Here is a 21,483-nt window from a genome sequence, read left to right on the forward strand (position 1 = left end):
GCACGGACACCACCGTCTCTAGGCACGGACATCAACGTCTCCGGCACGGACACCACCGTCTCCGGCACGGACATCAACGTCTCCGGCACCACCGTCTCCGGTACGGACACCAACGTCTCCGGCACGGACACCAACGTCTCCGGCACGGACACCGGCACGGACACCACCGTCTCTAGGCACGGACATCAACGTCTCCGGCACGGACACCAATGTCTCCGGCACGGAGTCTCCGGCTTGGACACCGGCACGGACACCACCGTCTCCGGCACGGACACCGGCACGGACACCACCGTCTCTAGGCACGGACATCAACGTCTCCGGCACGGACACCAACGTCTCCGGCACGGACACAGGCACGGACACCACCGTCTCTAGGCACGGACATCAACGTCTCCGGCACGGACACCACCGTCTCCGGCACGGACACCGGCACGGACACCACCGTCTCTAGGCACGGACATCAACGTCTCCGGCACGGACACCACCGTCTCCGGCACGGACACCAACGTCTCCGGCACAGACACCAACGTCTCCGGAATGGACACCACCGTCTCCGGCACGGTCACCTACGTCTCCGGAACGGACACCAACGTCTCCGGCACGGACACCACCGTCTCCGGCACGGACACCACCAACTTTGTTTTGCTCAACTGTCTCTTCTCTGTAAAAAATTATATGATACTGTTAGTTATGATAACATATGTTTTTACATTGGTTTAGCTACAAATATGTTAAGCAGTTTTCAACTTTTTTTCCCCAATTTATACAAGACTAAACTCATTTTTTTAATGTCAGTTTAATGTAATTTACATCCAAGTTCATTGTAATTTGTACTTCTTTTTTTTGTCCACAAATCAGATATTTTTGAAAACTTCAAAAAATTGTTTGTGTTTAAAAAAAAAAAATAAGGTTTTAATTTTTGAGTCACAACAATCATGCATAAAATAATAAGAATTTCTTAAGAATTGTTCCATGCATCTCACAAATGCAGGAAAAAAAAGTGTTTTCTATAGGGTTGAAAAAACATTAGCAAATATCAACATTTAGTTCTCTTATATGAATATCACAAATTTAGAGACTTTATGCTTCCTATAGAAGAAATATAAACATTTGACTTCCCCACTTGAAGTAAAGCGTCCTAATAACTCCAACCCTCTAGTTGGCAGTAGTGCTATTCCAAAACATACTCCATTTGGGATTTTAGTTTGAGAGACGTATTTCCTTCCGTTTGTTCACCCGCCACAAACAACCAAATTAATCGGGCTAGCTAGGATACGTTTTAAACCTGCATTATTGTATGTAATGAGGTAGTACGCATATTTTTGGGAGTAAAGTGCCGAGAAAATCATCCTTGAGCATGACGGCAGTAATTCACGAGTTACTGTCCTCCGTTATGGGGGTGTTAGTTGAAAGTGTCGTGTCGGAGTTGAGCAAACATCTCTCTGACTTCACGGCTGTCTTATCTGAAGAGTGGAAGCGCAACAAGGGGACTGCAGTGAACAAAAACAGACTTAAACAGGCGAATCAAGCCAAAACTGTAAGTTCTACAGTAGAAAAGCGCATTAAGTGTCCATTCCTGTTCACAACACGCTTCTAAATGTTGCCTGGCTGTTGTTTACGTTGTAATTGCAACTGGCATATAAAGAGTGCACAGAGTAACGAATATATTAAGTCCATATTGAATGTAATTATTTTATAAGCATAATAAACCTTTTAAACTGGCAACCTCCATCTGTTTCCCAGTAAGCTGTCGTTGATTAAATGTTGTGTTTTTGTAACATACTGTCTTAAATTCCTGCTTGTTTTAAAAGACAATAAGTTACTGATTCTTACAGAGGAATGTCCCACATTGGAAATTAACCAGAGATGATTTAGACAGTTCTAAATTGTTTTTGACATATGACTGACAGACATGAAAATATATGAACGTATGCATTATGTAAAGAAACCATGCTACTGTGTTCTGACTGAATGATAAGTTGAATTTTTTAAATATACCGCAAACATACACTTAAATAGCTGTACCTACTTTGTGTCAACATGCCAGAAATATTTGAAAAATTATATACTGAAAAATCCGTGACCTAGTCATATGTGCTCGGCAAGGTTTTAATTTGTGTGTCAAAAATCATGATAGTCATCACCTTCATCACACAAGTTGTGAAGAAATTGTTTGGTGTTTTTACATGATTTTCCTCCTGATCGAAGGCAGCTAGCAACAACAAAAAAACACAATCAATACTGCATTAATAGAAAAAGTTTTGTCACCAGCGCTAGGCGACGTGATGACAAATTGACAATTTAATAGATGGTGTAGAAAACATCATGTTGTCTCATTCATTGAACTGAATGCTAGAGTTGGTGATTTACATAATATGCAACATTGCTTTTTGTGTCTGTCGGTGTTCACTCATATTGAGTGATTGGAAATTCATGTCTTTTGAGGACATTGGAGCAGGATATTTACTCAAACAGGTGAATACCTCTGAACATGTTTGTCCTTTGGGCATCTTGTTCTAGTCAGAATGCATTGAAAACAAAAGACAACATTGCAGTTCTCTAGGGATCCAAAAAAAGAGAGAAAACCCCAGAGTCAAATATTTTGTGCATGGAAAGTAATTATTGTAAGACAGTATAACAAAAGTCATTTATTTTAATCAAACCCTGCTTTTTGACATGCAGCAAATTGTAATTGGTGCATGCAAATAACTAAATTTCAAATGATCTCTTTGTCTTTCTTTTCTTTATTTAAAAAGCACTTTCAACGCAACTCCAGGTTGACACAAAGTGCTGTACAATACAACTAAAATCTGATACAATACATTTCTTTGTATTTCAGAAGGACTTTGCTGCATTCATGGAGCTGTTGAGTAAAGCCACAATAGAGACAATGGTGAAACTGATTCATGATCGCATCTCAGCTCAAGTATTGGAAGCTACAGCAAAGTCTCAGCTGTCAAAACTAGACAAACTAAATGGTATGTCTTTATTCTTAAAGTCACAATGAAATCAATACCGATGTTTCTTATTTTTTATGGAATATTGCAGTGTTTATTATTAATGATTTATCGGTGCACATCATAATTTTTTTATTTCATGTGCCCTCATAATATTTAATCAAAATAACTTCCCCCTCCTTATTGCATAGACATCTTTTCTCTTTACTCGTCATCAGTAAAGAGAAAAGATGTCTATGCAATAAGGAGGGGAAGTTATTTTGATTAAATATTATGAGGGCACATGAAATAAAAAAAATGATGATGTGTACACTAGCATGAGGGCAGGACAACCTGTCACTCACATGAGATCACAGCAATAGCAAACCACAATGATCCAACGATCCAATCAATTCCAGGTGGACAATACCATGTCCTGCCCTACATTTTTTCTTGTTTGTTTAACTCGCATACATTACAATAGGAAAGACTTCTGTTTTATGCTGACTTTATTCTCCAACTTAAACCAAAACCTTGGCAAAAATATTTGATGTATATCTTTCAAGTAAGTTTGATAAATATATGTAGTTCTAGTTTTATGATTATTCATCTCTTCTAGAGTGGTCTGCAGAAGGTTTTCAAAGTACCCAAAGTGCATTTATTTGTTGTACTCTTGGTAAAAATTAGATCAATTCATAAAAAAGATGACCAGAAATGCTTGCACTGTAAATCTTTCTTATCTACCTAACCATATTACAAGATTCCTGCTTGTAAATTCCTAAAATTATTATAATAATAATTATTATAATACAGTTTGTTTTATTAATATATTGTGTGTTGGTATATATATTATGGTTTTAAGATTTTCAGTATGGTAATAAAATAAAAAAAATATATATATATATATATATTTTTTTTTTTAATTATATTTTATTGTCTTCTCACAGAGGGTCAAGCAGCCACACCTGAGCCTGAAAATAATGTGCTTCTTGGGCCTGAAAAGAACAAGGATTATGAATTGGAATCAGAACATCAGGAAAACTCTGGACAAGCAGCAAATAATCAGTACCAACAGCTGCCATCTGCACCCACCAAGATTCTGGCAGGCAATGTGGGTTTGAGTGAAAGCCAACCTTCCACAAGCACAAATACAGCTGCAGAGGAGAGACGGGAGCCTTTCATTTGCGAGTCCTGTGGAGTATCTTTCAATGACTTGGCCCTGTTGAACATTCACAATGCTTTACACAAAGAAAGACCTTTCAATTGTTTGACATGTGGGAATACTTTCAAAATGATGAAATGCTTGATGAAACACCAGCGATTTCACGCGACTCCGGAAGTGAGTATTGAGTTCGAAGCCACTCTGCACGAAGAAGAATTCATTGTGCAGCTCGAAACCTGTGATGGTGTCAATACATCCCTGGAAACACTAGAGGTCACCACTCAAGGTAAGACATGGTTTCAAATGCTGTGCTTAAAGGGTTAGTTCAGCCAAAAATGAAAATTCTGTCAGTACTCACCCTCATGTTGTTCCAACCCCGTAAGAATTTCGTTCATCTTCGGAACACAAATTAAGATATTTTTTAAGAAAACTGAGAGCTGGATCACTCCTTCATAGGCTGCTATGTAATTTCATCTGCCGGCCCAGAAAGCTAGTAAAGACATCATTAAAACTCACAATAGTCCAAGTGACTACAGTGGCTCAACCTTAAGTTTATCAAGCGACGAGAAAACTTTTTGTGCGCAAAAATAACGACTTTATTCAGCAATCTCTTCTCTTCCATGTCATTCTCATACGCTGTTGACGTTCTCCGTCAGAATGTTGGCTCATTATTGGCCAGCATCACACGCATGACCAGCGTCGGCCAATAGTGAGCCTACGTTCTGACATAGAACCCAGAAGCGCTGCACTGTTTACATCGTCAACAGCGTAGGAGAATAAATAATAAATTTGGGGTCGGTACGTTTTTGAAAGAAGTCTCTTATGCTCACCAAGGCTGCTTTTATTTGATCAAAAAGTACAGTAAAAACAGTAATATTGTGAAATATTATGATTTAAATTTTTTTATATACATTTTAAATTGTAATCTATTCCTGTAATGGCAAAGCTGAGTTTTCTGCTGCAATTACTCCAGTCTTCAGTGTCACACGATCCTTAAATCATTATGTTCTGATTTTGTGGGTACCAAACATTTCTTATTATTAATATTGAAAATAATTGTGTTGCTTAATCCTTTGTGGAAACCGTGATGATAAAAAATTCTGATTTTTTTGATAAATAGTACGTTTAAAAGAACAACATTTATTTGAATAAACCTTTTTGAATAAAATATATTAATTTACAAAATGTAGTGTGTCAAGTCAAGTCATCTTCATTTATATAGCGCTTTTAACAATGGATTGTTTCAAAGCAGCTTTACAGAGATAAACATATAATTTAAGGTAACAGAGATTGTTTTGGTTTTATAGCGGTTCTTGAATAATGTTATTTCCAGCTAAAATTTTGATTGATTCACATCCGTCGAAATGATCAGACTTTAAACGCGAACCTGTGATTAACGCTGACGGCGTTCACATGCACATTCAGAATTGATTCTATAGTTATGTGCTTTTGAAAATATGTGCGCAGGTTTGTAATTCCATACAACCCATGCCTAAACAAACTACTTGTCTTGCCTATAAATTTTGATACAGAATTTTGTTTTATTTTATCACTTCGGGGTACGCGAACCGAAATTCACAACGCTTTATCTGTAGAGTGGGAAAGGGATACTCCATAGGGAGAGTGTGTGAATGCCGATTGGCTCTCTGCCTTTTATAAAGTGGCACCGAATGCCAATTCTTCTGAAACTTTCTCCTTCAGACCGTTGACTTCACACTGTCTGAACATTGAAGATCTTCCTTGCCATTGAAAAGCATCTCTTCAGCGGACAGCAACACAAGCTGCTATTGTGAACCCGCCACTCCCCTTCAACAGCAATACAAACACTGTTTACACCGGACACGAGTGTTATCGCCTCGCAACAGCTAAAAGCTGTCTACACTGCTGTACGTGACAAAGCAACCGTCGCAAAACCATTTGTCCTTCATTTCAGAATCAATCAATCAACAATCAACCTTTACAACACTCAAGGTGAACCAAAGTGCTTTCCAAAAAACAAAAACAAACAACAACAATACAATACAAAATATAAAAATAAAATATATAATCAAGATAAATAATAAATGTATGTCACAAAGAAAACACAGAATGACTCAACAAATGCTATGATATAAAAGCCAGTCTAAATAAATAAGTCTTTAGCTTAGCTTTAAAAGGGCCCAAATCAGTGATTGTTCGTAAGTCGGCAGGTAGCTTGTTCCAAAGTCTTGGCCCAGCCACAGAAAAGGCCACAGAAGTAGCATGAGCGCTTGGAGAACGTCATAAATAGAATGGCATGTCAGTTTACTGTCGGGGATTTGTTGTGGCATCACACTGCGTCCAGTGTAAACAGAATCACTGATTATAATGTGTTCTTTAGTCACGTCAGGTACAGACACAGTGAAAATGAAGCAATTGCAGGTGTTGTTCATTGCAGGTTTTCAATTTCAATTAAAATTGAATTTTTCCAAATTTTTTGTGGGGTGGGGGTGCCAGATGTTTTTCAAGGTTTAAGGGGGGCGTGACTAAAGTTTAAAAACAACAGCTTTAATAAAATAAAATTGACTAAATGAGCAATATTTAGAAATGTTATCTTTTCCAGTTTGTTTCTCTTAACATACTCTGTGTTCTTCTCCTTACAGAAATTCTACAAAATAACTTGGACAACGAAGACTTATCTTGTGCCGTCTTGGAAAGCAGTCAGTATGCAACCGAATCGCTTGTGCAAGGTTTGAATATTACCATCGAAAACGCAGACGTTCAGCCCAACGCCACACCTAACACAGAAATGATAAAGCAATCAAATGATGGTTTGTTCCGTTGCAAAACTTGCGGGAAGTGTTTTGAACTGAGGTGGAAGTTCATTAACCACGTTCGGGCTCACGTGAAACATTACAAATGTTCGCATTGCGATAAGCGCTTTACTATGAGAAGCTGCCTCATCAGACACGCGGCGATGCACACAGGAGCTCAGCTATTCAAATGTGATATATGTTCCAAGTCTTTTGTGTTTCAGGCTTCCCTGGAAAAGCACAAGCGTCTTCACACGGCAGAAAAGACGGTTACTTGCCCACACTGCCAGAAAGTTTTTCCTGGCAAGCGTTCGTTCGGCAGACACAGATGCAGAGCAGTCGAAACGCTCTACAGCTGTCCCGTATGTGACAAGCAGTTCAAAATTAAACAAAACATGCTCGATCATCAAACACTACACACCGGCGAGAAGCCCTACTGCTGCGAGATATGTGGCGCGTTTTATAGCTGTGAACGATATCTGAAAAATCACCAGAAGAGTCACATCGAGAAAACCTACGAGTATCCGTGCGAACTCTGCGACAAGCGGTTCAGTGCTCGCAAACACTTGCAGGCGCATATGCTCGTGCACACGAGGGAAAAGCGATACGCTTGCGACGTATGCGACAAGAAGTTCGCCACCTCTGGAAACCTCAACAGACACAAAGCTGGTCACACGGGAGTGAAGCTGTACGGTTGTCCGATATGTTTGAAAAGGTACACCACAGCGTACGCCCTGAAGATGCACATGCACAAACACACTTCAAGCAAACCGTTCCTTTGCGACGTTTGCGGTAAGGGATTTACCAGTTCGGACTACATGAAAAGGCACAAGCGAATCATTCACGCAGGAAGGAGGGATTGTGTCTGTTCGATCTGTAATAAGGCCTTCATATTCCCCAGTTCTCTAAATCAGCACATGCTTGTACACACAGGAGAGAAGCATCATGAGCGACTGGTCAGTCCTCTGCTGAAGAAGTTCAGTTGCGAACATTGTCAAAAGAAGTTCTACTCACAAGCCGCTCTTACGGTACACCAAAGGGTTCACACCAAGGAAAAGCCGTATAGTTGTGAGGTTTGTGGAAAGAGGTTTGGGTATTCGAGCAGTATTCAGATGCACATGAGAATCCATACAGGAGAGAGACCTTTTGGTTGTGATGTTTGTGGTAAGACGTTTAATCAGGCTGTGCATCTGAGGACCCATCAGCGAGTGCACACCGGTCTAAAGTCATTCAGTTGTGAGAGCTGTGGGAAAAAGTTTGTGGATCATAGAAATCTTAAGCAACATAAATGTAAATATACCATGTAAATTCTTCAATTTTTGCAAGACCAAAGGTTACACTGATTTAAACATTGCATCTCATGTTCAGGGCTGTTTGAAATATTTTATGTAATGCATATCATTATTATGTTCATAGCTAATGATCTCTAGGGTCTTGATTGGCAATCTGAATTAAACAAAATTGTGTAAACAATTATATTTTCAAACCAGGACTGGGAATCAATGCTTGTGTGTGATGACAATAAAAACATCATGAAGAACCATCTCTGTCTTCTGAACATTAAATGTATTATGAAATAATTTGATTTGATTGAATATGAGAGTTGATTATTAAACGTCATGTCTGAATATAGTGTTTGCTAATCAGATTCTATTCCTCTAAAATACCTTACCCTGGTCGATTTTTAGATCTGAGATATCCCACAATCATGTGCGTTGATAAGTAAATTTAACAGTGTACATTTTTTTTTAAATCTTTTTTTTTTTTTTATCTATACTGGGAAGTTGTTATCAGCAATCATTCCTTAGTTATCTCAAAAGTTTGCTTGATCTAATTGCACAACTTTTTGTTATTGTTGTAACTATGTATGGGACAGCTATATTATGAAATGTATAACTATGAGGAAATGCACAAACAGAAATTGTACCAATTTTATATTGGAATGACAATATATTTATTTTTGTTCTAAAAGTTATCATTTCACATGTCTAGTCACAAAAACGGGTATTTTATACAATATAGCAAATAATAATTTGAATGCGTTGTCAACATAGACTAAAAAAATAGTTTGTCAATATTAATGAGGGCGTTCTGAAAACTAAGTGGACATCCGGGGCGGAGACTAATTGCTTTTATTAACCTGATTTCAATTTCATGAACGTCACTTCTGACGGTTAAATTTGTTAGTGTTCACTGACTAGACCTCAATCAATGGGCTCTGTTTAAAGTCTCTATTTTCTCTTTATGAGATAAACAGAACTTTTTTGATCCTTCGATGATATCTAGTCGATTGTTTTCTTTACAATAATCGAAAAAGATGAAGGAGTTAACGTTAGTGGAGGAGATGCCTAATGAGGGGTATGGATGCGCCGTTGCGAATCGTTTCGGTCAGCTGCTGGACGATGAATCCGACCCTTTCGACATTTTATTCGCGGCAGGGGTAGGGAAAAAGCAGAAGAAGAAGAAAGAGGAGCAAAAGAAAACTTCAACCACGACTAAAGCTGGAAAGAAGGAGTCTCAAAGGGACCGGACAATCGTTCTTCCAGCAGTTGGAGGTGGACAAGGTAGCGTAACTTAGGTGAAGGGCTGGGCAATTTTACTCGACGCAACATGTCTTTCTGTTTAAAGTTATAGATTAATTTAATCAACCACTAGAAGAATCTGAATGGTGTGCGCTAGTTGCTTGAGTTTTAGGCATTGCAAGTGTTCATTCGCGTGTTTATGGCATGTTTTGTCCAAATTTCTAGGCCAAGTCCGCCTTGCTCGTGGAGAGGTTGAGGAGCGAATAGAGAGACGCGTGACTTTTGAGCGCAAATTCAACGATGCCGACACCCCCCTCAGTTTCTCTGTTGAGAGGTAAAACTCTTGCTTTATTTTGCTACTATTTCGGAATTATTTTTCGTGCCACTCAATCTATCTTCGTCTGTGTGTAGGCCTGTGGATGTGCTGGACAGGCCTGTCAGAGGAAGAGGTACTGGACGTGGACGAGGAGCACGAGGCCCAGGATATCCAAGATCCAATGACGGATTTGACCAGAGAGGAAAGAGGGAGTTCGAACGACACAGTGGGAGTGACCGAACGTGAGCAGTGATTTTTTTTTTTTACTGTCATTTAAATGTCCGTTAAAAAAAGGCTTCTGGTTTCGATTTAGGACCTAGACTTTAAGGGATAGTTAACCCCAAAATGAAAATTCCTCACCCTCAAGTTCCAAACCTGTATGAATTTCTTTGTACTGCTGAACACAAAATAAGAAATTTGAAGAATATGGTTAACCAAACAGTTGATGGACCCCACCTCATTGACGTCCATAGTTGTGTTAGTCGATGACTTCCTTCAAGTGTTTGGTTACCGACATTTTTTCAAAATATATCTTTTGTGTTCAGTAGAACGAAGAAATTCATACAGGTTTGGAACAACTTGAGGGTGAGTAAATGATGTCAGAATTAATTTTAAAAACTTTAAATCCATATCACTTAATTAAAATAATAGAGCTGTAAACGTGTCCTTTATCAATGAAACAGTTTCATATTCCAATATATTAGATCAATTATAATAATATCAATCTCTTGGTTCTATTATATTATGGGTGACACGCACAATTATATGGTTAATTGCATTGTCTACCTTTATTTATTTCTGTAACCATTTAAGAACTTATCTGTGACCCATTTTTTTTTAGTTAAATAACTATTTGAAACCTGCTGGTTTAAAGAATTTGGGAACTAATGTCTGAAAGCTAAAAGGGTTCATATGATGCTTCATTATTTGGTTTAATGTTTAAAAAAAATGGTCACATACTGTATATTGCGGCTCCTCTATTCCCTGTCTGTCTGAAACGTGCTAAATTCTACAAAGCCCCTCCTTCCCTAAAGCTCAGAGTGCTGATTGGCCAAACACCTCAAGCTTGTCTGAAATGTAACGCCCTGTACCATAATTGTAAGCTTCAGCTTTAAGCAGTTGTAAACACCGTTAATAATGTCGTTGGTTTTACCATATCAGTTTGAGCCCAAGTTGATTTTCTAAAAATATGGATGATCAAGTTGAACGATTGGAAGCAACTTTGCGAGCACAACTTAAGCAGAAATTCTCGCATTGGTAAGTACTTTGTATTTAGCCAGTGTTGAGCTGTGCACAAGAGACCTTTTAGGTTGTACTGCTCAAAAACGGCTTTATAAATATTAATATCAGATTCCTAATTTCATCTGTCTTTGGAAGGCCAAACAAAGTGGTTTTGTCTTCTCATCCAAGCATGAGATGTCTCCACGACATGACAACACTACAATTCACTGAAGCCTTGTCTTCTCTCTTCATTATGCTCATGTTTCACATTGTGACCGACATTTGAGGAAGTAATATCTGGGCTTGGATCGAGGTGTTTAGAGCGGTGTTCTCTGTTAGAATAAATCCCTTTGTGGGGGACTCCGCTTTGTAACTTTGCAGATCTCATACACACAATAACGGATATATTACACTAAAGGAAAACAATAAAAAGCATCAAATGACCCCTTTTAAAACCTTTTGTGTGCGCAATGTCTTCTGGTAAATGAGGCATTACTTGAAATCAGGAGTGTCCGTTCGGAAGAGAAGCGCAGTGGCAGTGGATCTCGCAACTGGGGCTCTATGAGAGACCAAATGAGGTGACTTTACATTTTATAGTTATAATGTCAGATTGGAATACTTTTCTCAGTTTGCCCCCAGCACAATTTAAAATGGTTGTCATCCTTCTGTCTTGTAGTGAAATTGAAGAGGGGTCACCTAGTGAGGAGGTTGTTGAAACTGAGGAGACCCAAGAGGTAGTTGCAACTGATGGAGAAAACAGGTCTGTTTCGCACAGCTGCAGGAAATCTTGTAGTTGTAACCCATAATGCTTGGTACTATTATGTGCTGGCTTTATGAACTTATGCTTCCTTTAACATCCATTATGACTTAATGTATGATTGCTCGTCCTACAGACCATCTGAGACCGAGGAAGTGATTGAGGTTGCCATAGAGATGACACTGGATGAGTGGAAAGCCCTACAAGAGCAAAGCAGGCCCAAGGTAGAGCTGAATATTCGTAAGGCAGACACCCCTGTCCCGTCCAAGGCTGTGGTTATCCATAAGTCCAAACTCCTTCAGGTATGGAGTCTCATTCTTGGCTCAGAGTTTGTTGGGTGCAGTTCAGCTCTTGTAATTGCAGGTCTTTCTTTCTAGAAACATGATAATGGCATTGATGAAGAGGATGTGGTTTTCCGTCGCCCGGCCAACGACATTACCTGTCAACTGGAGATCAACTTTGGCAGCCTGGCTCGGCCCTCTCGCGGTGGGAGAGGTGGACGAGGTGGCGGTGGTCGTGGCCGTGGTGCTCCCATGCCATCCCAAAGATCTCCACCACAACTTGAATCTGTAAGTTAATGTTGTATTGGTTGCATCAGAATGTGCTCATGCCCCTGACAACATAGTCCTGTGAAATGCAAGACTTGCAAGCCAGCTTGGTGTTCATGCTGTGAGAGATAATGTGCCATTGGTGGTTTTGGGCTAATTCATGTTTTGGTGTTCCTAAGGCTCCAAACCCAGATGATCCAGAAGATTTCCCTGCACTGGCTTAGTGCTCCAGAGGAAGAGAGTGAAGATCAAACTGTTCTGCAACCCATGTTGGTTGAAATGAGCAATGTGCACTTAAAATGATCAAAAATAAAGAATGCACAAAGTTGGTTATTTGCATTGCCATTTACTGTAATAGTCATCTTGTTAATCATTCTTTAACTTTTGCACTTCATTGGATTTAATATTGAGGCTGGAGATGTGGTTTGTTTAAAAATAAAGCATGCTATTAAAAGCATTCACCTGTGCTGAGTGAACTCTTTATTGCCCAAATATGTTAATTTAATTATTAAAATCATAATGTGGAAGGGCTAGTTCACCCAAAATTTAATCTACTCGCCCTCATGATGTTCCAAAACCTGTAAGACTTTTGTTCTTCTGAACACAAAGATTTTTTTTATGAAATCTGAAGTTATTTTTGTCCCTCTATTAACAGTTCACGCAACTACCACTTTGAGGTTTCAAAAAGTGATCTCTTATACACTAAACTGATTAATGTAGGTTTTTATTCACATAAACATTCAAGGAAATCGCTCTGATTTCATTAAATATCTTCCTTTTGTGTTCCGAAGAATGAGGTTATTAAAGTTCGAGGAAATGTAATTTTCTGTTTGAATTAGTCAAGCTTATAAAGTATATACCATTCAGGAAGTTGAGCAACAAATTGTTATATTAGACCAAAGGTTTATGTGAAGACTGGAGTAATGACAGCTGAAAATTCATAGTTATATTAATAGAAAAATATAGCACAACATTGTAAACCAATTTAAAATATGATTTTTTTTTATCACAAATGCAGCCTTGACACTTTCAGAAAAAAAATTCTTATAGACCATAAACTTCTGAACATTAGTGTGTGTAAACAATGATGGATATGAACAGGAAGGTCAAGATCAATTTGAGTTTAGTGTTTATTTCGAGTTAAAGCAGCGTTGATGAATATAGGAGATGGGTTGATATATATTTCAAACCGGATACTCTTTAACTGCAGTCCAAATAAGCCATTTGCTCTCAGTCTCTTTTCAGTACAGTTCTTTACTATACCACCAGGGGGCATAACACCCCAGAGAATAAGATAAATCTGACCCTTGTGCTCCTGTGGCCAGTCAGATGTCCATTGTACTCATGCTATTTCCCTTGTGCAGTGGTGAAAAACTGGTCATCCACTGGTTGAAAAATTACTTGGAAAAAGTTCTGATGTCAGGAAATACTGCTTGCTGTGTGTGTGTGTAGACAAGTTTCCTCTAAGCTCACAGTGTTTTGGCTGGTGATGGAATGTCACACTGCTAGTCATATAGTGAAAGGAAATTAAATTTACAATGGTCTGTTTCCTCCAGCTCACCGTGTATCACTATAGATTTTGGCAGTTTGCTAGACATACTGCCAATCTTGCTGAAAAGAACCAGGGTGCTCTGTCCTGCAAGCCTGGCAGCAGTGAACTCTGGAATCAGATTCCTCAATGAGGAAATGGACAGTAGTGAGAGAAACTCTCATCTGCTGAATTCACTTTTTTTCAGCTCCGCTGTCCCTCTTGATTGCTCTGACACTCTTTATCTTTGAGCTATAAGAGTCTTGTCTTAGTGTAGTCATATGATACACGCTGTTTTAGTCTTTGAAGAGAGTCTGTTGTTTGTTTTAGGGGGATTGAGTCAGATTCCCGTGGCTGCGTTAAGACTGAGGTGATTGTAAATGTTAGGCTTAAATGTTCTTTCTGCATTCTCAGGGCTGTTTTTTCTGTGGATAGTGTTGAGCTGGTGAAACGCACACATGCATGAGCTCATTGTAGCTGACAGAGTGAATCCAGATGGATAAAGCAGTGATACTGGAAGGATGTGTGTACAATATTTTCTGCACCCAAGTCCATAGTTTTCTTTGTCTTGGCATCTTGTGTTTTCCCATCATCCCTTTTCCTTACTCTTTCCCTCTGTATTTAAGTGGCTATTGGGGAGATCATGAACTGTGTGACTATAATTAACTGTCAACTGTTTTGAATTAATATAGATCCATTGGGGCGTAGAAACAAATGGTGATTGATCGTTGGCCTCGGGACCCAAAGAGTGATTGATTCAGTGTGGTGTTGAATTTGGTGTAACCCCAAAAAAGCATTTGGACTTTTGTCGTTTATTTTTCCTGAACAAATGTTAGGCTAAATCTTAAACAATTGAGATCTTGTTTTCCTTCAGATTCTTGTATCACAGTCTTTTGCTTAGTGTTGCTACAGATATAGTGAAGCGGTCGGTCCTATAAGCAACGTGAGATGATCTGAACTAAGCTGACATTAAAAGTCTTGGACCTGCTTGTATTTCATCCGTGTTGGATTTGTTCATGTTATCCTCGTGGGACCCCCCAAAAAACCATTTGGAATTAAAGAAAAAAAATTTCATGACATTTATAGTGTTTGGAGAAATAAATTCTTTGTAGAGAATTCAGGACTTGGGTACTAAGAAAATAAAGGTAAGAGACTAATATAAATTCTTAGGTTTTGTGCTCATTTCCTTTACAGTCCTCTGCACTGATTATATATAGTTGACAGATGTTTATATTTGTGTATGTATGTATTGTACACTAGTGTACATATTAAATAGCAGTGATTTTTTTTCTCAGTACTTTGGCACAGAAATTCAAACTTCCACTAAACATTTGCACATAGTTTCTCAACCATGTTATGAAAGATATTACAGAATGATTTAATATAACATTTACCTCATGATTTCTTACACAGTTTTAAAAACATGGATGAAAATAAGCGTTTCCAACCGTATATAGGGTACATTTTTATTGTTTTGCTTTTGCACTACAAAAATAGTGTTGAAGTTTCTTGTAGTTACTAGTTAAGTCATACTTGTAATATCGTACTCCATAGATGTGTATTACAAAAGCGATTTGAAAATGAATCAAATGCAAAATGATGTTTCTGTAGTTTGCATTTAATTAATTTTCAAATCGTTTTTTTTTTATAATAATTACATTGCAGGATCCTGGTAGGACATGAATTGTAATGAGCTAGAGAGAGATCGGTATGGATGAAGGCAAATTATGGTGGAGGTTTATATATATATAAACCTGCATCATAATTTTTTCCTGTGGTGTCTCAAGGTTGTGCTCCATGGTAAAAAGGTGTAGAGCTCAAAGAGACAAACCCAACATATTGATTAGGGCTTTAAGGCTAGAGCTGTTAGAAACCTTGAATCCAGAAGAGGATGTACTTGTCGACTAAGAAAATGGAGTCTAAAACCACATGCTACTTTCGGGACTCAATTACATTCATCTCACACAAAGAAATCCTACTTCACAGAACAATTGTTTACTACAAGACAAACTGCACAAGACTCTGTTTGCTCTGATTTAATTATGCATACTGCAATATGCACATATTTGTACTATTTTTATACACATTTGATGTGCGTGTTTTCAAACAGGCCGGACATATCAAAGTCTTAACCCATATCTATTAATAATAAGCAGCTAATCAATCAGGCCTTTGGAGACAGGCTGCTTTTACCCTGCAGGGAGAGAGGAGGCCAATCAGCAGTGCCCATGTTCATTATTAATTCAGTAGCTATGGGACCTCTTAGCTCTCTACCCCACTGAGTATAGAGCTCTGTGTCAGCACAAAGTGTATCCATCACAATTCGGCCTTCTTGGTATTGATTAGGTCTACTATGTTAAACGTATTCAAGAAACAAGTAATATTAGTCATCACTATGGATAATTAACATGCATGAGATATATAGAATTATAGGCATTGCAAAATCTGTTTCAGATGCAGTGCTATCTTTTTTATGTTTGTGGATAATATTATAGCCAGCCTGTCCAGTTTTAAGCCCAACTCAGCCCAGGGGCCAGATGGCCTGAGAGGGAGAGTTTTAAAAGAAAATGTCCATGAACTAAAAGGTATTGTGCTGGAGCTATTTCAGTACTTGCTTAATTCCTTAACAATTCCCAAATTATGGAAAATGTCCTATATTGTGCCTATTCCGAAAAAACCTGGAGCTATTGAACTAAAAGATTTTAGGCCCATTGCCCTTACTTCCATCTTAGGAAAATGTTTTGAGAGAGTTATAAGCAAACATATTACAGCATCAGTTTCTAATAGTTTAGATAATCTCCAGTTTGCTTACAAATGTATGAGGGGAACTGATGACGCAACTGTCAGTATGTTTCACAAAGCACCTTCAAGTCCCCTCTCACCTAGCTAGGGCCCTGTTTATCGATTTTACATTTGCCTTTAACAGCATGCAGATCCACACCCTGCTGCAGAGACTTATCTATATAAGAGTAAATGGTGGTATTATCCAACTTGTAAGGGACTTCCTCTCTGACCGTCCTCAACAGGTTCTGGTTAATAATATTCGGTCTGACATCCTTGTGCTTAATACTGGCGCCCCACAAGGGACTATACTTTCCCCATTACTCTTCTCCATTTATACAAACGAATTCCAATTAGATCGGGAAAATTTTCGTTTGTTTAAATATGCAGATGATATGGCCCTGGTTGCTTTATTAAAGAGGGGGGACATAGTTGGAGAGGAAGTATATAGAGCACATGTGTCATCTCTCCAGAAATGGTGCGATGAATGTTCCTTAGAGATAAATGTAACAAAAACAAAGGAACTTGTCTTTCATGTAAAGGACCCTGTGCAGCCCCTTATAATTAGGGGACAAATTGTAGAGGTAGTAGAAAAGTTCAAATACCTCGGTACATATATTGATTCTAATCTAAATTTCGGTGAAAACACAGATTACATCTTTAAAACCTGTAACCAACGTCTCCATTTACTGCGCAAGCTCAACTCCTTCAGATTTTAAATTTTAACATGGCGATGGGGTATGGTAATTTTAACATAAAAGGGAGAAGCAAGCTGCAGAGAATAGTAAACCTCGCCTCAAAAATCATAGGGACAAGTCAGAAACAATTAAATTCCACGTACGAGGAAGTTCTCAGGAAAAAAGCTTTTAAAATAGCAAACGATCCCTCTCATCCACTCAATAGGGAGTTTGAACTTCTTCCCTCTGCCAGACGTTACAAATTACCTAGGGCAAATCGTAATATTTTTAAAAATTCCTTTATTCCTAATGCAATTCGGACGCTGAACAACACGCCCCGTTAATGTATTGTAACGTAATTGCTATTGCTGTGCTTCATTTTGCCCTGAAGATGTCTGTGTGTTAGTCTTGTTGTTTTTGTTGGTTTGATTGTTGTTTTTATGAGACCGAAGGCAAATTTCCACATTGTGGACAAAAAAATGAAAATGAAATGAAATAAGTATCAAGAGTTGAATGGTGAAATCACAGGCAGTGGTAAAACTAGTGGTTGAATCAGCTGTCATCTTCAAGCAAACCTATTTATAAGAAATGAAGTGACGTGAAGACCAAGTATGGTAACTCGTACTCGGAATTTGTCTTCTGCATTTAACCCATCCAAGTTAGTGCACACACATTAGGAGCAGTGAGTAGTGTACAGACACACAGCAAACCACAGACAAACTGGAAACCACACACACCCGGAGCAGTGGGCTCCTAATTATTTGATAAAATATAAAAATCAAGATGTTTATGACAGCAAGAGTACATTTTGAAAGCCTGCATCAGTGGTAGGGATTTTTCATTGACTCTTTCTGCCAGTTACATTGTTACAAATTACTGTTTTTATGAGTGGGTCATTAAATCATTAATTCAAAAGATTTGTTCAAAACATGGATTCGTTCAGAAATAAAACAATTGACTGTCTTTATGAGTGAGTCATTGAATAGTTCATTCAACCGATTTGTTCGAAACACCGATTCAGGAACAAACTAAGTGAATTGTTGAATCATTCATTCAACCCTTTCATTCAAAACACTGATTCAAACAGAAACAAAACAGCTTACTGTGTGTTTCTCTGAGACGTTTTGTTTTAAACTATTACTGTGTTCACGGTATAGACCTTATTCGCAAACACCGGAAGTAGCTAATCGCGGCCATATTGTTGACATGACAACTGTCCTGCCCCTAGCTAGCCACGCGCAGATTTGAGTTGAGGGGAGCAGTAACGTTAGCCTAATGGCTTCGTCTCGTCGGTATCAAGAGAAGATAAGCTTGATTGGTGTGGACCCATATCAAATAGACCCAATAGCCTTAAGTAAAGATCCATCCTTATTGCCAGCCGTAACTTATTCGGATATTTATAACTATCTCGTTCATACAGTATCCGCATACACTTCGCAGGAGCTGAAGGCGCTGTAACAAAATAACACATCATACAAGCACTAATTCCCTACCTAGTATCAATGCCAGCCCTATATGTTCATAGGTAAGCTACTGTAACAACTAACTGCAAATTACTGCATAATACTGATGTCTGATCATGCCTGAAAACTCTCAGTGTAGGTATAAACTGTGTTTTGGGGATCTGGCTAACTTAAGCCCACAAAGGACAATATGATATTTTTACTAATTTAATAATTGTATCAATTTATGACAGCTTCCTCTATTTGAAAGAGCAGTTTCAGCCACTGCTTACAGCTAACCATATGTAATAAAATTATGGGGACAGACTTTGCTGTGAGGTAACGTTGTGTTATCTAAAAACTGTAACGTTAGCCTACATGTGATAAAATGATGGGAACAGACTTTGCTGTGAGGAGTTGGCTGAAAGTTTAGCCTATTTATCCTAGCTAACCACAAGTCTCTCCTGCGCAGGCTCAACTCCTCTGTCTCCTTCCCTTCATGTTTTCTGACAGTCGTATCACATAAAAACTAACTCCGGAGTTCTTATTGCTGTTGTTAGAACAGCCGTACATGACACAACACACCATCGCACTGTTTAAAAAAAAAAAAATACAGCGATAATACCATGGATAATACTGACGCTGCCTCGCTTGTCAATTGACAGACTGACAATTGCCGTGGTTTCTATGTCAACAACATGGCCGCCGCGAACATTGATGACGTAGATCGAATAACATCTATATGTTCACAAACTGTAATTACGAGTTCTACGAGGACGTGAACTCATTTTACAAGTTGGAATCTCGTAATTACGACATGGCATGAACACATCTTTCTTCACCATTGGAGCAAAAATAAAAAAATAACTAATATTGTGTCTAAAAAGTAAGTTACTCAATATTCACTTTGTTTAGTGACCTGTTGTATTAAAGCAAAATTACGCTGTTTTCCGAATATCAACAAGGCTGTAAACAACAACACTCTTCTTCCTTGTGAGATATGGCTTAAACATTAAAGTCTTTTGTAATATCATTTTTTTTTTGTAATAATGTGATTACTTTGAGGGCCAAATGAATAGCTTATATTTCACAGGAGTATTTGTTTTTACACCATATTCAACTGAAGTGTCTTCCCGACGAGCGAAAATACTCAAAAGAGAAAGCACAGGCAATGAAAACAAAATGTGCTAGAATTAGCTGTCATCTTCAATCATTTATAGTTAGGAAAAGAACAATCTGTAAAAAAAATTAGGGTGTTTTTGACAGCAAGAGTGAATTTTGAGGTACTCAATGAAGTTTTTATAGTTTTGTACAAATGTGACTAAAGTTCCTGCTCCGCTTTCAATGGTTGCATTTGAACGTGAAATATTTTAAAACTTTTTTTTCTTTATGGTTCTTTATTATTTCAATGTCATTGTGATGAAAATGACTAACCTTGTCTGAAACATCTTCAGAGATGACTAATACAAAACATTCATATTCCAGCACCAGAGTTGGACAGCCAGCTCAGGACTGTTTGCAATGTTCGAATTACTTATTCTTTTTCATTAAAACACAAGCAGGTCGCTGGAGATCTTCTGTATTCCATTCGGTTTCTGTCTTTTTAGGGCACAGACAGTGTGTGGTCTGACCTACCCTGGCCCAACCATGTCATCTAGCCTATTGAATGTGGATAAATGCCCTCAGGTGATTCTCTTTTAGTCAACTGCTGATCTCCCTGTGGTGTGATACAACATGGCCCTGACAGGTTATGGAAGTGCAGTCCAAACACAGCACTGTAGAGCTGTTTAATTAGTTCACACTCTCCATGGTAGGCACCCAGAAGGCCCTCCTGCACACTTACTTTATCTTAATGTGTTTACCGTTAGAAATAACCTAGGGCACATTTATCACCAGGGACCGACCTCCTCGGTTCCTTTGAGAGTCGAGGCCGCACAGGCGATGTTGTTCTTGCTGACACGGAATTGTTCTTCTCTAAGCTGCAAATCCAGTGGCACTTTTTGCAACTGTGTACGTCTTTATTTTAACTATGCATAAGCAGTGTTGTGCAATAATAAGATATGTGTAGGCATGTGACGGCTATGAATATTTCATTTGAGATGTGATTTTAGCAACAAACAATCTGTGAGCTGTAGGTCAAGGACTATTTGTTTTGCATGCATATGTATGACCGCTTTGGCCTGAGGGATGTGAATATCTGCCTTTTATTATTATGTTATTATTAACATCCTGAGACTGTGCCAGAACTTCCCATGACCATGTAAAGGTCATTGTAATGGCTCTAGTGGGTGGTGAGGTGGGCACCTGCCCTAAAATCCCCTCCTGGGATCCTCAGAAGGGCATTTGGTTGTCTTCATTTTGTTTGTGAAAAAAATGGTACAGAGCTCAGGTTTGCAATCCCTGCATTCATTTATGTAATGTGCAAAACCTGTTTCTGGCTGAGGAAAGCACTGCTAATCTTTAGTAATTAAAAACGTAAGACCTGTGGGGGTGAGGTAGATCATGTTGTGTATGACTGTATGTAAGTTTCCTTAGTAGCCCATTATCAAACATTTAGTTTAATCTTGTAGCATTGTTAAAGTGCAATGAAGCAACCTAATATTTATGCGAATAGGAATGTGAATAGGAAGGCTAGTCTTTTGAGATTTATTTTTAAATTAATAGTTTATTTTAAATGATTATTATTTACTCATTTTAACCCATACGCGGCTGCCATTTTTGTTCTTCAGAGGAACACACAAATAGTAGTTTTTTTTTTCAACTTTCACAGTGACAAGATCAGTGTTTATCTTCAAAAGATACACTTTTAACAAAGTCAATAT

The 21,483-nt window shown here is 38.4% G+C and overlaps 2 protein-coding genes across 3 annotated transcripts; both read left to right on the top strand.

The window, feature by feature from the left end:
- The first annotated feature begins 1,206 nt into the window (after positions 1-1,206).
- Positions 1,207-8,412, top strand: si:dkey-30k6.5 (zinc finger protein 345). Of its 2 annotated transcripts, none has more exons than XM_056243050.1 (4): positions 1,207-1,537; positions 2,840-2,978; positions 3,884-4,384; positions 6,720-8,412. In XM_056243050.1, exons 1-4 carry the CDS (start codon positions 1,358-1,360, stop codon positions 8,174-8,176), a joined length of 2,277 nt encoding a protein of 758 aa, XP_056099025.1. In that variant the 5' UTR covers positions 1,207-1,357; the 3' UTR covers positions 8,177-8,412. The 2 variants fall into 2 exon arrangements, with proteins under 2 accessions (XP_056099025.1, XP_056099026.1); XM_056243051.1 differs by having other exon boundaries at positions 2,843-2,978.
- Positions 8,413-9,037: 625 nt separating this feature from the next.
- On the top strand, positions 9,038-12,535 carry zgc:103482 (uncharacterized protein LOC450001 homolog). The gene is made up of 8 exons (XM_056243049.1): positions 9,038-9,433; positions 9,617-9,725; positions 9,803-9,949; positions 11,435-11,506; positions 11,605-11,688; positions 11,822-11,987; positions 12,063-12,254; positions 12,413-12,535. Exons 1-8 carry the CDS (start codon positions 9,187-9,189, stop codon positions 12,455-12,457), a joined length of 1,062 nt encoding a protein of 353 aa, XP_056099024.1. The 5' UTR covers positions 9,038-9,186; the 3' UTR covers positions 12,458-12,535.
- Positions 12,536-21,483: the final 8,948 nt, after the last annotated feature.

The sequence above is a fragment of the Rhinichthys klamathensis genome, unplaced genomic scaffold (assembly GCF_029890125.1).
Source record: "Rhinichthys klamathensis goyatoka isolate OS25496 unplaced genomic scaffold, OSU_Roscu_1.1 h1tg000771l_1, whole genome shotgun sequence".
Taxonomy (NCBI): domain Eukaryota; kingdom Metazoa; phylum Chordata; class Actinopteri; order Cypriniformes; family Leuciscidae; genus Rhinichthys; species Rhinichthys klamathensis.

Bases quoted from the DNA above. Each gene is read 5' to 3' on its own strand.
- si:dkey-30k6.5 (XM_056243050.1), top strand. From the start codon at position 1,358: ATGACGGCAGTAATTCACGAGTTACTGTCCTCCGTTATGGGGGTGTTA. The intron at 1,538-2,839 runs GTAAGTTCTACA...TTTGTATTTCAG, and splicing joins AGGCGAATCAAGCCAAAACT to AAGGACTTTGCTGCATTCAT. The intron at 2,979-3,883 runs GTATGTCTTTAT...GTCTTCTCACAG, and splicing joins AAAACTAGACAAACTAAATG to AGGGTCAAGCAGCCACACCT.
- zgc:103482 (XM_056243049.1), top strand. From the start codon at position 9,187: ATGAAGGAGTTAACGTTAGTGGAGGAGATGCCTAATGAGGGGTATGGA. The intron at 9,434-9,616 runs GTAGCGTAACTT...CCAAATTTCTAG, and splicing joins AGCAGTTGGAGGTGGACAAG to GCCAAGTCCGCCTTGCTCGT. The intron at 11,507-11,604 runs GTGACTTTACAT...TCTGTCTTGTAG, and splicing joins TCTATGAGAGACCAAATGAG to TGAAATTGAAGAGGGGTCAC.